Here is a 15,869-nt window from a genome sequence, read left to right on the forward strand (position 1 = left end):
TTAGTACAATAGAGGAAGCAAAAAATGTATCTGAAATGCTGAAATGTAAAGTTTTAGATGTTTATGAATGCTTCAGTGTGAAGCGAATATATACAGAACTATACAGTACCATTGGAATGCAATACATTTCTCTCCAAGTCTAAGAAGTGCACTGTGAATAAGCGCTGAAGAGCTGCCTCTACAATCCCATGTAATGCCACCTAAATGCTTTGCCTCGCATGACTTATTACAGGCTGGAACAGATTAGAGCTATCGATTGCTGCCTGGAGAAGGTTCTCACTGTGAGAACGGAAGGCAAGCAGCAGAGACAGACAGCTAAACTATTGATCTACTTCAGCAGGGAAACTGCACTTCAAAATGAAGGTCAGTACTCCTTTACACCACCTATTAGAGCTACTGTAGCATTCATCAGGATACTTCAGAAATCGGTGTGACTGGACCACTACTCCTGTCTCAAACGCCAACCTGTCTTGTGATAGCTGGTTACAATAGCTGACAGAAAAGCTAAACATGACAAGTTAAATCTGTTGCTTTTCTGTAGATAAGGTATCAGAGACTGACCATAGATACTCCTGAGAGTCAGAACTGATCATTTCAGCAGAAAACTGTCAGGTGTCATGTCAAATAATTGCCAAAGCTATACAGTCTTAAGAATGTCATACTAATTTCTAACATGATCTATATAACTTGAAGGCACAAGCTTCACTGGATTAAAAAAAAACCGAGACCTTTTCTGAAAAGATTCTTAGGCTTTTCCCTTGATTTTCAAATCACCATCAGAATCAAATAGATCACAATGGCATTCTTCTTATAGTCCAAAAAAAGCAGGTAACACACATTTCAAAAAACTCTGCATCTGGCATACAAAAAATGTTTTAACCCATCAGTCTATGTACTTTGAAGTATATTTTACACACAAATGTTTAAATCAAGCACAGTGACTATTTACTCTCTAAGGAAAACTATTAAGAATAAAGAGGTGTAATCAGAATTAATCATTGTATGCAGAATTAATGTTAAGGTCTTGACCTAAACCAACAAAAGGAAATTAATTTAGAATTAAAGCTGAAAATCTACTCTTAACCTACCCTATTCTGGACATCATATAAGGTAGATACTTTAATATCTGGACACAATATGGTGAGTTGAAGACTTTGAACGTCCTTGCTTTTGTGATTCTATAGGTTAGACTTTTATACTTAAGCAAATGTAGCTACTTGTTTTAATATAGCTAAATACATGCACAGTAGAACCTCAGAGTTACGAACACCTTGGGAATGGACGTTGTTCATAACTATGAAATGTTGATCAAAACATTATGGTGATTCTTTCAAAAGTTTACAACTGAACATTGACTTAATACAGCTTTGAAACTTTACTATGCAGAAGAAAAATACTGCTTTTAACTGTCTTAATTTAAATGAAACAAGCATAGTAACAGTTTCCTTACCTTGTCAAATCTTTCTTTTTTAAACCTTCCCTTTATTTTTTTAGTAATTTATGTTTAACACAGTACTGTACTGTATTTCCTTTTTTTTTTTTGGTCTCTGCTGCTGCCTGATTGCATATTTCCAGCTCTAAATGAGGTGTGTGGTTGACCGTTCAGTTCGTAACTTTTGTGTTTGTAACTCTGAGGTTCTATGTACTGTTTTTGCTATAGCACATAAATCTTGAAGAATTGCTCATGTGCCAAACTACTGTGCTAGAAGTAAGGGACGAAGGGGATTACAGTGGACGAGAAGCTGGATATGTGTCAGCAGTGTGCCCTTGTTGCCAAGAAGGCTAACGGCATATTGGGTTGCATTCGTAGGAGCACTGCCAGCAGATAGAGGGAAGTGATTATTACCCTCTATTTGGCACTGGTGAGGCCACATCTGGAGTATTGTGTCTAGTTTTGGGCCCCACACTATAGGAAGGATGTGGACAAATTGGAGAGAGTCCAGCGGAGGGCAACAAAAATGATTAGGGGGCTGGGGCACATGACTTATGAGGAGCGGCTGAGGGAACTGGTTTTATTTAATCTGCAGAAGAGAAGAGTGAGGGGGGATTTGATAGCAGCCTGAAGGGGGGTTTCCAAAGAGGATGGAACTTGGCTGTTCTCAGTGGTGGCAGATGTCAGAACAAGGAGCAATGGTCTCAAGTTGCAGTGGGTGAGATCTAGGCTGGATATTAGGAAAAACTATTTCACTAGGAGGGTGGTGAAGCACTGGAATGGATTACCTAGAGAGGTGGTGGAATCTCCATCCTTAGAGGTTTTTAAGGCCCGGCTTGACAAAGCCCTGGCTGGGATGATTCAGTTGGGGTTGGTCCTGCTTTGAGCAGGGGGTTGGACTAGATGACTTCCTGAGGTCTCTTCCAACCCTAATCTTCTACGATTCTATGATTAATTATCAGACTTTTCTACTAATCTGCAGGATTACAAACTCTAACATATCTGAGGAGAGAAATAATGACATCCAATGCTCAGCTATTACATAAATCAAGTGTGTGTTCTTATTGTGTGTATGTATATACAGACATATACGCAAATATATAATTTTGCAGTGGAATAGTATGAACATTCAAGATAAACTTGAGAAGATACTCATTATCACTCTACTTTCAGGGTTTATAACTGGATGAAAAAATCCCAACCCTGGGGTGGGACACTACAAGCTGTCATACTGGGAGTGATTTTTTTGCTAACTCAGTGAAATGTGGTTCAGCTTTACTTTTTATTTATACAATGGAACAAACAAACAAAAACAAACAAAATCCCAAACCAATAAATGATACAGTTAGTATTTTCAAATGTTTAGAACCTTTTTGCTTTGCTACTAAAAGCAATGAGTCTAGCAAGCAAAAGGAAGAGGTGTGGTAGAGTTACTGGTTGGGCTATCTCCATTTCTACTGAAGACAGGAGACAACCCAGTACTGCAGAGTAGTGGAGATTTTACAAAATGAAATTATAAACATATGCAGGAACCTGAATTTGCAGGAATCAAGTGGCTCAAAAAGAAAAGAAAACAGCATCAGTTCTGTTGATGTCCTCTAAAATGAGACTTTTAAAAAGATGTCTTTAGATGACCATGTATTTATTAATCCAAAGCAGATATTAATTTAACGTCTAATGGCCCTTGAAAACAGAAACTGTAGTTAAACTATTAAGGAAGTAGTTAGGAGACCAGAGTCAGATTACTGTAGAGCGCAGAAAGCATATCAAGCAGTTTGTGTCCCATGAACACAACAGACTGTAAATCTTATGCTCTTCAATGGATGCCTTGCAAGCAGTTAGGAAAACCTGGGGCAGAACTTCAGATGTGTACCCAAACATTTGATTTCTTCACATTGTTCTAAGCAATGAGAGTTAGTGAAACAGTAAATTGCATGGGAATTACTATGGTCACATCCAACCGATGAAGACACCAAGTCAATACCCAAAGTCAATAGAAGACTAGCAGATTTTAGCACCACAGTCTCTTCTGAAGTTAGAAAGGACTTTATTAACCAGAACTATCAGAGGATAAGCATGCAGGCATTTCCATCGAAGAAGTGAATGCTCCAATTATATATGTGCACCTCTTAAAGTTCAGGCTCAAGCCAGGTGTTCTGTCTCAGAGTCCCACTCAAGGATCCAGTTCATGGATCAGTGTAGACATTCTTCAGAGACAAGATATGAGATACTCTTCTCTCAAGTTTAGAAGCAGGCAGAAAGGCCTCACTAGATTCTGTCCTATTTCAAACCTTAAGAGCTTCCCAGCACAAATGGGCTGAGTTTATCCTTTCTCATTAAGTGATATAAAGCATCACTGACTGATTGTACAAAGACAGTTTTGCATAACACCAGATTTTTGTGATCCACAGACAATCCAGGAATGATTTCATTTCTAGGATGCTGACATGTAACATGAACTCCTGGAGGGACAAAGTATATAAAATTTCCTGCTGAGCGGCCCAGTTGTAAACTATATATGACCAGAACTGATTTAGATTTAGGAAGCTAGGAAATTAATCTACTTAGATAGATTGGATTTGCAGTCATGCTAAATCAAAGCCGTATTTTTCAGTTTCATTCTGAGAGAATGTGCATGATGTGAGGTCACTGAAACTTCAAAATCCTTGTGGCAGTCAATGTGAAATTATGAAACAAATATCACTTAAGTCCCTGAAACCTGCAGACTGAATTGCACCTTCACCTCCAGAGGATAAAACTAGTACCTAAGATTCAAAAGAACAGAGCAATTTAGATTTAGAACAGTATGAGTGCATCTTAAGATACAACCTTGTTTAGTTTCTTTTTTAATCTTTACAGATAAACTGAGCTCTCAATGATGCATTGTAAATGACTGCAAGATAACTTAGGAAACAGTACCTGGGGAACAAAAGGATGCTCAAAAATACCTTCCTAATGTACAGTTCATTTAGGAGAATATAGCGGAAAGCACAAAAATACATTGTACATGTGCCATTGTCAGAAGTTATCCTTATTTAAATTACAAATACATAAACCATGTTTAACCTTTCTCCATACTGTATGAGATCTGGATTCCATCAAAAGCCAAGTACATAAATATTTTTCATTAGTGTATATATTTCTTCTAGGTGTTCCAGCAGCAGCAAATTCCAGTTTTATATATTTCAGTTATTGTATTTTTATATACACAAGACAGATGTATTGTTTAAGAAAAAAACAATAGGAGCCAGCCTGAAGTTCACTGGGCTAAATACAAGAAATCAATATCTTGGAAGAATCTATTGTTGGCTAAATCAGATTTTTATATGCACTCAGGGTTCCAACAAACCTGATCTCTTCTTACATAATTTCATCAGCATATGCCTTGAAGTCAGCAACAGGCCAGTTTGGGTTTTATTAATTGCTTTATTTATTAAATTTACACGTACAAACACTAGTTTAGCCCATACTATTTTTTTCTGACATTCTGATTGTTTTCAATTAGCCCTAGTGAACCTATTGGTTTTGTTTTAGATGGTGTCTCTCCCATATATGCCAAAAATAAGTATTTTCCATAATACAAGGGACTGAGAAACTTCTATGTATTTTCTGAAACTTGCAGCACCATAAAATCTGCCCGAACCAATCCTTCATCTTCACAAGCATCACTTCGTATCCTTACCATATGCTCAGATATTTCTCTAACCAACAAAACCAGCTTCTTGAAATTCTCTTGCACATAATATACCATTATTAATTTTTTTTAAAAAGCACTTTTGGTAGTCATTTCTCAAATTAATCCATAGGGGGGATTCCTATCCAAAGAACACAGGACTTGGTAGTGAAGAATATGATCATGTAGCTTATCTAGATATTGCCTGGTTTCTCACAAGGAAACCAAGCAGAGGTAGCAGAAACAGCAATTTAATCTTAAAATATTCCAAATAAGGCCTCAATAGCTTAATATAAAGTACTTAACTTTCCAAAAAAATCTCATTTTTTTTCTTATTACATTACTTGATTAGGCTCCAAAACATAATCTTCTTAGACAAGGGTAAACCTAGAGACGGACTCGCGCTCTCAAATTTTTACTGCCATGACTTTGGGATGGCTGAGTCACACATATGCAGAGGAGTCGTGTGTGACTTATGAAGGTCTTTCTCAAACAATTGTCTATGAAAATTTTACAGCAGCTCCACACAATTACATTCTGTTTATATTAGATTTTGAGACTCCCCTCTATTCCCCTGCCCCAAAGTATACCTGATGCAATTGTTATTTGGGGGAGGGAAGAAGAGGAGAAAAAGGGGAGCTGTCCACAAGTACAATGTAAAATCATTTTAATAGTAGTTTGAAATTTTATACCATGATTTGTGAGATATACGATTTAATGTGGTGGCCATTCTACAAACTGCTTCACCAAGCACTAATCATTCTCTCTCAGATGCTTAGCTAACTGGTTCTTGCTCAGGAAAGTGATCACCATTTGTGGGGTTAGGAAGAAAGTTTCCCCTAGGTTAGATTGGCAGTGATGTTGGGAGTTTTTTGCCTTCCTCTTCAGCATGGATAATAGCATAGAGAGTACACTTATAAAGTTTGCGGACGATATCAAGCTGGGAGGGGTTGCAAGTGATTTGGAGGATAGGATTAAAATTCAAAATGATTTGGACAAACTGGAGAAATGGTCTGAAGTAAATAGGATGAAATTCAATAAGGAAAAATGCAAAGTACTCCACTTAAGAAGGAACAATCAGTTGCACACATACAAAATGGGAAATTACTGTCTAGGAAGGAGTACCACGGAAAGGGATCTGGAGGTCATAGTGGATCACAGGCTAAATATGAATCAACAGTATAACGCTTTTGCAAAAAAAGCAAACATCATTCTGGGATGTATTAGCAGGAGTATTGTAAACAAGACATAAGTAGTAATTTTTCTGCTCTACTCTGCACTGATTAGGCCTCAACTGGAATACTGTGTCCAGTTCTGGGTGACACATTTCAGGAAAGATGTGGACAAATTGGAGAAAGTCCAGAGAAGAGCAACAAAAATGATTAAAGGTCTAGAAAACATGACCTATGAGGGAAGATAGAAAAACTTGGGTTTGTTTAGTCTGGAGAAGAGAAGACTGAGAGGGGACATCATAACAGTTTTAAAGTACATAAAAGACTGTTACAAGGAGGTAGAAAAATTGTTCTTCTTAACCGCTGAGGATAGGACAAGAAGCAATGGGCTTAAATTACAGCAAGGGCGGTTTAGGTTGGACACTGTCAGAGTGGTTAAGTACTGGAATAAATTGCCTAGGGAGGTTTTGGAATCTCCATCATTGGGGATTTTCGAGAGTAGGTTGGACAAACACCTGTCACGGATGGTCTAGATAATACTTAGTCCTGCCTTGAGTGCAGGGGACTGGACTAGATGACCTCTGGAGATACCTTCCAGTTCTATGATTCTGTAGGATGCAGGCCACTTCTTTGGATTATCTGGATATATTTCACTTAGTCAACTCCCTGCCATACGAGGGACATTTGGCAATGGTGCACCTCAATCCCTCTTGTTCTCTGCCTCTAGCACATAATAGTTAAGTCTCTTGTGAGCTGTAATACTTTGGTCTAAGTTCACTTATTGGCTTCAGTGTAGAGGTGCTGGGTGCTGCTGGTGGCCTGTGAGATATACAGGTCAGACTAGATAATGTGCCTCAATCCTGATCTAGAAGGTCCAGGCCAACCTGGGAGATGTGCTACTTCCACACCTGCTTTACATAAAACCAAAGACAAGTTAGATGTACAGCAGCAACTTGACCTGAAGTCCTGAATTATAAGAATTTATCTATATCTGACACTGTGTCTATGTAGCTGTTCTAGTCAGAAGCTACATCATCTGCTAAAACAAGAAGCAGTTTGATTCCTCTGAAACTGACAGTATAAAAATATAGCATATTTTTCTGAGCTCTGTGTACAATATTTAGCAAAAATGTGCATTGCTGTCATTAGAAAATGCTTATAAGTAAATTTTATCAAGAAAATACATTTAGGGAAACCTAAATTGACTAAAAAACTACTGGATAACCCTGAAGAAGAGACCACACAGAAGGAAGATTCTTTTCACATGGATGCCTTTTTCATTGCATCATAGATTTTACATGCTTTTTGTTGTGTCCTGCCTTTTTCTTTGTGTGTAATTAAACTGATTTAAAGCCTTAGTTTTACACATACATTGTTTATCAAACCTACTCCTAATAAATACCTAGGACATGCTGCTTATAGCATTATGTTCTTTTCAAGACGGTACTGACAATTAGCAACCTCAGATTTAATTGCCATTTGATTAGAAGGATCTTTTGTTTATCGGCAGTCAACTGTTTTAGTATAAGAGAGTATACAGGAATGATATCTCTTGAAGATTACTGGTTCCTTCCTCTCTCCAGGAAAAAGAAGATGGTTTTGAAACCCTCAAACTCATATGTAATACTTATTATGTTAGTATATAGCAATTTCTAGTAGATTAGCATATTAGTACTATATTCTTATTATGATGTGATGTCATATTTTACATGTATTTTAATGACTAAGCAGAAGGCTTATGGTTAGCCATTAAAACACATGTAAAATACAATTCTTGCCTCAAAGAGCATGATAGTGAGGCTACTCCTTGAAGCATATCAGCTAGCAATTAGTAGCATCTTCATGTTTGTGAGGGCACTCCTTAGCGTGGGTTAAAGCCAGGAGTCCAGACATTTCTAGAAGATTTACAAATAATCCTCTCATTTTCAGGAGTACATTTAAAGTATGCTAATACCTGACACGTGAACTATAACACACTTCAAGAGAAGTTGGATTCAGATCTTTCAACAGAATACTATTCTATGGTCTATTTTGTTATTTAACTTAACTTGAGTTCAACTATATACTTTGGTTTGATTTTGTATGATGTCATCACTCTGAATTGTGTAAATGAACCAGTTTCATGAGTGGCTTTGAGATATACGACAGCAGCTACACACTAAAATTTGAATATGTCAGTTAACTGACACATTTTTGAATGCTTTCCATGCTCTAATAAATGCTTTAAAACACAGAAATCACTGCAGCAACATAAAAAGTATTTAAGAACAGGAAAAAAACACACATACACTCTTTGAAGTTTTTACCTTTCCCACTTTTTAACCTCTTTCTAATAGCAAAAAATGTATTTGGGTACAACAGTGGAATTTGAGTCATCATGACCAAATGATTACAGTGCAAACCCTAGATTCTTCTGTGGCTCTGCAGGCTTCTGGTCCCCATGGTAACTAAACCTCAGATATTGTCCTCCACTCAGCTGGAGTACTAAGTATTGGGAGGCTTTTGTGTCTGATGAGATTTCTTCCACAACCTTCTAGCAACAGACCCTAGTGCTTCCTCCTGACTCTTTTCTAATTGAGATGCAAATTAATCTCTGTGGCTGATTACACTTCCCTTAAAGCTACTGATAAGTGCAGCTGTAACCAGAGTTTACAGACTTTCCAACAAGTGACTTCAGCTGCCATTATTTGCATGAGGCTGCCAGGACTTTACAGCCCACTATTTAGGAGATGTAGATCAACTTCCCCTTAGGCAGCGCAAGCATTTTCTTCACAGCATGTTTAAATTTAAAGTGAAAACGAAAGCAAACTCTATTTGAAATAAATGTTTTTTGTCCTGTCGGCAGAATTATTCTGCTCTTTGCACCATCTTTCTGACACCACTATCATTCCCTGTAATGCAATTTTTTACTTTATTCCCAAATCTAGGTCATAAACACATTTCTGAAGCCCCCTAATTGTTTTTGTTGCTGTTCTCGGAATGCCTTCAGATTTGTCAATATTTTACTGCTACTGAGATGCCCAGAACTAACTGGAATATTCCAGGTATGGTCTCAGCGTAGACACAATGCTCTGCATCGCTATCATTTAGCGCACCATAGCATCAATTACCAGTTTCCACCTATACACAGAATAAAAAGTATCTCTAGTAATTTTGTGGTAATGGTTGACAAATGTTGACTTTTTAATGGCTTGTACTTTAAAGAGAATGGGAACTCTGTTTCCATGCTCTGAGTAGGGTTGCCAGGTCTCTGGTTTTCAACCAGAAAGTCCAGTTGAAAGGGGATCTGTACAGTGGCCAGTCACATGTACTGACTGGATACCAGAAGTCCAGTTGCCATGGGTGGGGGGGCCAAGGGATGAGGTGCTAGGTTATCAACCCATGCCGGCCCCTGCTCAGCGGGGGCTGCCTCCTACCTGCATCTTGGGAGCCTGCCTGCTCAGTCCTAGCCCTGGAGCAGAGGGAGCCCTGCTGGGGCAGGGAGAGGGGGAGTATAGGTAGGTAAACAGGACCAAGCGAGGAGGAAGGGAGTTGGGGGGAGGGGGAGAGCCGTGAGCAATGAGGGCGGGACCTCAGGGGAAGAGGTAGGGAGAGGGGAGGTTCCAGCTCTCCTGCTGTAGTGTTCGGTTTTCAAAATTAGAAAGCTGGCTATCCTAGCTCTGAGACGCACTTCTTTTATACATATGTACCCTAAAGCTGCAACAACTTTTTTGTTGTCATATCCCCAGTGCAAAGTTTAATTTGCTGTCCAATCTCAATCTTAATTCATTCAGCATTATTGCTTTCTGGGTTTACCCTTTCCATTGAATATTTTTGTTTTAATTATTTCACTCCCAGGGGTGCTGGAACAGTTTTTGGAGTGGGAATGCTGAGCTGCACCCTTCTAGCCCCTGTCTGTGCCCTCCCACCCCCTAGAGCTGGGGCTGGGAGCAGGGACATGACTCCAGGAGTGGGGACAGGGCCACAGCTAGAGGTGTGTGAGGAGTCCAAGGGACCCCGGGGCTGGCAGCAGAGCCCCCGGGGCCCTGGCAGCAGGGCAGGACCCCACATGCAGGCCGGTGGCCAGGACCTGGGGCTGGCAGCGGAGCCCCCAGGCATGGGATTGGCGAGACCCTGGGGCCGGCAGCAGAGCCCGTAGGCAGTAGCGAGGCCGACGGCTAGGACGCCAGGCGCAGAACCTGGGGGTGCTGAAGCATCCCCCACATCCCTACTTCCCGCGCCTATGTTCACTCCAGATTTCTTAACTAGTGTTTTTCCAAGTTGAATCTTATTTTGTTATTTCCAGTCTTACTAGATAGATCCTTTTGAATTATTTCCTTTTCCTCATTTAATTTTGGAACACCTGCAGTTTTTATCATCTGAAAATTTTATTAATATGGTAACTAGCCCATTTCTTTTTGTCATTTTAAAAAACTGAACCCCAAATAACTTATGATCTCAGGGCCTAATTTTGCAACTCATGCCAAGTAGCACTTACTCATGACAGGAGTCCCATTAAGTGGGATTAGTTACTCAGCATGCATAAGCATTGTAAAAATCAGGCCCTAAACAAGAATGTATATAAGACTGGACATAAACTTCAGCACCTGCTAGACATCGTCCCTGCAACTCAACACATCATCATCACTACAATTTGATTACAGTTCTTCAGCTCATTTCCAGTCTATGTGGTGCTGTCCATACCAAGGAAAATCTAATTAAATGATGAGAGTAAGATTTCCTGAGACATCAGAAAAGCTTCAATAATATTTGAACACTGTACAGTTATTGAAACTACCATTTTTTGTAATTCTGTCAAAAATGAAAATAAATGTATCTGGCAAGATGTGTTCATGATTAACTCATGATCCCATTGCTGATGGTTCTATTAAGCTGTAGATGCTTAGAAAGTTTTTCTCGGTATTTTTTGTATTATTTTACTGGGGTTTGGAGCAGTTCTTTTTTCACAAGGAATTGCTGGAAGATAATCATCAGGAGGATGATTATTCTTTCCCTTTTTAGAAGAAAAGAGGACATTGATCTTCTCACATCATATAACTCAATCACTACCTTATTCAAGTACTTCTGTTTAAAAATCACATGGTGCTGCCCAAGGAACACGTTAGTTAGTAATCCAACACAAATTTTCTCCTTAACACAGGCACTCTCAAAATGCCAAGGTTGGATATCACCAAAATACAACATATGAAAACTATGGAAACGTATGCATATCAAGCTTTTCATTATGTTATTAATACCTGAAGTTTCTCCCTTTTGGTATAAGAATTTTATGAGCATATAGGTGGATGGAAAATTATAGTTGTATATATGAACCTTTTGCGCTTATCCTGTCAGTCCCTCTTCATTCCTTTCCTATTTCCAAACAATAGCCTGACAGATTCCTCCACCCAAGAGTCTGAACCCAAACAGCTGACTTCTCATCCCATGACAGATCCTCAGGTCCTAGAGTGCTCTGTTCTATCTTGTTTTCCCCACCAGCAATCACTTGCTTCAATGAACTCCCTCTGGCAGGGGTCTCCAACAAAATGTTCTGTCCCTTTAAGAAAGTCACCAAACCTTTACTTTGTGTTTAATGGGGAATCTTTATTGTCTCTCACATCCAATAAAAGTTGCTTAGGACTTTCCAACCTACTCCAGCTTTTTCTCTTCTCTAATGTCACCTCCCCACTACATTACCTGTTCTGAGGTCCAGCTGCCTCTCTCAGGCTCCAGTATTTCTACTTTCCATTCACATCACATTACTACATGCACAGTATGGTTTGATGCCAAAATGCACATGTGCAAAGTAATGATGCAGCTAGACCTCACAATGCCCCCAGAAAGGTTCAGTGGCATGCATCATACCTAGTCTCTCTGTGTGTTGCATTTAAGTATAGCGAGAAAGAGACCTGGCAAAGGTTGGGTCACAGCAGGCTGGTGAAACACATATCTTAACAGTTGATGCTTGTGCGTCAAAGTCTGTGGCATAGGTAGTGATATACATATATGTGTGCACGCGCGCACACAGAGACTTGGATTAGTTTTAAAGAAAGAGCTCAGGTCTGATACAGTTACCTTATGAGAACCACTTGACTAACCCCTAGCACTCTAGTGAGTGAGTGTGTGTGTGTGTGTGTGTGTGTGTGTGTGTGTGTGTGTGTGTGTGTGTGTGTGTGTGTGTGTGTGTGTGTGTATATAATGGCATTTGAGGGTGATATGCTGGAGTCTGAGGGTGACTGGGTTAAGAAGAACAATTTTATTTTATATAAATAAATATATCCATACAAGAATACTAGGGATAAGTAAACTGGTTTTTATAAAGGAACTGTATCATTCAGCTTTTCTCCAAAACAAACCATTTTTAAGGTTCCTATTAAGGTAACAGTACCCCATAAACAGGTCCCCAATTACTTTGTTGTTCACCGGCTTTAGAGAAATAGGTTTTGGGCCTGATACCCAATGACCATGATTTGATTTTAAAATCATTGATTAACTTGGGAATTGTAACCATAGCAAGTGGCAAACTTCCAGTTTTCAGCACTCTAGACATTGAAATACGTCCACTGATTGCCCACTAGGGAAAAAAAATAAGCAGATGGCAGTTGAGCTAGCCCTCACCACTGAGAAAGAGCAGTGACCACTAGATAAAGGCTAAACTTGACAGATTCTACTTAGCCTGCTGAGGAAGTTATTATAGGAAAATCTAGGAGGGACAAAGGGCAAGGATGAACATTACATCAAATCATATCTTCTGTTTTCCTACTGTGTCAAAATCGTTTTTTCCCTTAGAGATAATGGCATGTTTTTCACTCTTATAATCTCTGTTACTGTGTTCAGGTTACCAGCAATACTAGACTGATTGTTTTATTGTCAGACACAGCTTAACACATCTGCTCATTCAGTCAAGGTTACAGATAGAAGGAACTACGTTGACAGTAGTACTTAGCTGAATTACCCACTCATGACACAAAAGTGAAAAAGGTAGCGAGTTTTGAGTCTGCTTTTAAGTATTGACATAATCTTATAACTAAGGTATTGTGTGGGCCTGCCTGTGCAACTCCAAACAACTTCACCTAGTTTAAAATGAAGAGGAAAAACAAAAAAGGTAATAAAATATTATTTAGTTTCTTTAATTCTTATGCAAATCTTCATTTCTGAAGCTTTCCACAAACACAATTAATCAAATTCAGTTCTTCTACAAAAATTAGTATTTCTTACATAGCCATAGTAACTAGAAAAATTGAACCTAAAATGTAAATGCCTCTGATAAACTCTAACAAAGCCATCTTTCCTTCATCACAAAGATTGAGCATTCCAGTTGTTTCGTCTCAGGAAAATCAAGCGAGGCCCTCCTCATTACATAATTGAAAAGCCTCCAAATTAAAAGCCTCCAAAATAAACTGAAATAAGATGAGTGCTGATCCATAGAAACATATGGGACTGTTAGCAATGTGGTTAATGAACCACACTAGAGTAATTTTATAACATTAGTGGCATTACGAGAAAAGAAAACCAGAATGTCAAGTAACAAGTGATTTTATGCGATTAGCCTGCATACCACACAAGAATAATAATTCACACTACACAATTCTACAATACTGAAGCATGCCTTCCAGTTACCTATAACTACTGCTGGAAGAATGTGTTCTCAAAACTCTAAGACGCAATGTGGGTAAAATAAAAAATGGACATAAAGACTGATAAATATCAATACCATTGGCCAACTGCTACCTATCTTATTGATGTGAAGACTTCCAAAGAAGACTGTGAAATTACTTGCGTTATTACATACGGGAGTAGAACTGGGCTCCTTTTGTAAATATGAAGCTAATATAAACAATTATTTTCTCGTGCTACAGAAATTTGTAAATTATTCCCTCTTAAAGTTTAAAGCACCATTATTTCTAACAGTATACCTGTTGACTTTGCAATTAATAGGAAAGTCCAAAAATGCTTGTATTGTTATCCTTTATTTTTAAGAGCATACCATATCAGATTAAAGCTCAGCAAGAATGAGTCTAAAAACATGCTGCTTGATATGAAGAAAGCTTTGACATTTTTCTGATGCACAGTTCTTAGCATAAAGTCCAACTGAAGAGATCTCATTCGCACTTACCTCTATCAGGAGAATATTTGTACTTATGATTCCAAATTGCATAAAATGCACAGAAGGAAAGGATACAAGCTCTGGTAGAGGGGTATGAGAGATTTCACAGCTCTGCTGGCATTGATGCATGTGGCACATATAAGGCTTGGCAGCAGTTTTGCAGTCACTATTGCTCCATCAAAGAGAGGACCAAAAAATGGGACCTGCGAACCAAAAAATAAAAGTGATAGTATTTTCAGATACAGCATTCTCCAGTCTTAATTTGATGGTATCACTGTGGGTGGAGGGAGATTTTCAAAGGCACAAATGGAAACTAGGTACTCAGTCCACATTGACTTTCCAAAGGAGTAGGGCACCTAACTTCCCTTTGTGCCTTTGAAAATCTATTCCAAGGACATGATATTAAATCCTGCAATACACAAATAGGGATCAATGAGGTTTTGGAAGAGAAGATTACAAAAATGAAAAATATCTGACCCATTATCTCTTTATAATGAGTCTCTTCCACTATTTACGACAGAAACAAAATAAGCATGTTATTATATGTACCAAATAATCTTCTAGTAAGACATTCATGACAATATTTTGTTTTCAAGAAAACATACATTTGTTCGGATCTGGCATTGTGCTCTCAGCTAAATATTTGTATACGTAAGTTTTGCCACTGGATATTCTTCACAGATACCATCAGTCCCCATCTCTCTTGGAGACCAGGAAGATACTAATAAATAGTTTTTCACAGTCTGACTGCAGACATAAAAAACCGGATTGTTAGACTAGTTCCTACTGCATGTGTGTTAGGGATGTAGTCTCTCCTCCATCCAATCACTTGGGCTAAGATCAGAAGAAAGGTAGGTCAATGAACATGGAAGAAAATTCATACCTAGTAGAATTTAGTTTTGGTAAGTACTGCAAAGCAGGCTTTTTGTCGTGGATTTTCCTCCTCAGATTGTAATTTTTGCTTGAGCACAAAGCTATAGCACAGATTCAAGTTAAGAACAAAAAAAATTGATGGCAACTGTCAGTATTTGCATTTATATATAAAAGTAGCATTAAGATACAATGTGGAAATAACTTAGATACTGTATCACAAATCTGTTAGGTGGTGATTTGTCTAGCATGGACCATGGGGACTGCTTTACCCCCTTATGCCCCAGACCTTTAGATGCAGCCAGTGCATGTTTGTCCAAAGGGGACCAGCCCTCCCCCCTAATTTAAACAGCCATTTGGATACTGACCGCCATAACCCATTTTGAATAAAGTGAATCTTTAGGTGTATTCTCATAAACCATAGCACTGGGGTGTAGTCATGAGTTTGGAATTGAAACTAAGGACCTGCTTCCTGTCTAGCACGCTGAAGAACAGTCATACTAAGAAAAGTATAATTTAACGAAAAAAGTAACAAGAGTAAAACCTGAAGTCTCCAAGGGATGCAAGAAAAGAGAAACTCCCCAAAGAGGTCAAGAATCTGGTACAGCTGGTAGGTAAACTTAAGTGGAAGATTGG

The 15,869-nt window shown here is 38.7% G+C and overlaps 1 protein-coding gene across 2 annotated transcripts in view; it reads right to left on the bottom strand.

Moving 5' to 3' along the window:
- Nucleotides 1-15,869, bottom strand: part of RALGAPA2 (Ral GTPase activating protein catalytic subunit alpha 2) — a 311,093-nt gene that overhangs the window by 91,531 nt on the left and 203,693 nt on the right. For both annotated transcript variants that reach the window (XM_045011212.1, XM_045011213.1), the window contains exon 37: nucleotides 14,439-14,566. In XM_045011212.1, coding sequence (XP_044867147.1) covers nucleotides 14,439-14,566 — 128 coding nt within the window. The remainder of the gene's footprint in view (nucleotides 1-14,438; nucleotides 14,567-15,869) is intronic.

This window comes from Mauremys mutica, chromosome 3 (genome assembly GCF_020497125.1).
Source record: "Mauremys mutica isolate MM-2020 ecotype Southern chromosome 3, ASM2049712v1, whole genome shotgun sequence".
NCBI lineage: Eukaryota > Metazoa > Chordata > Testudines > Geoemydidae > Mauremys > Mauremys mutica.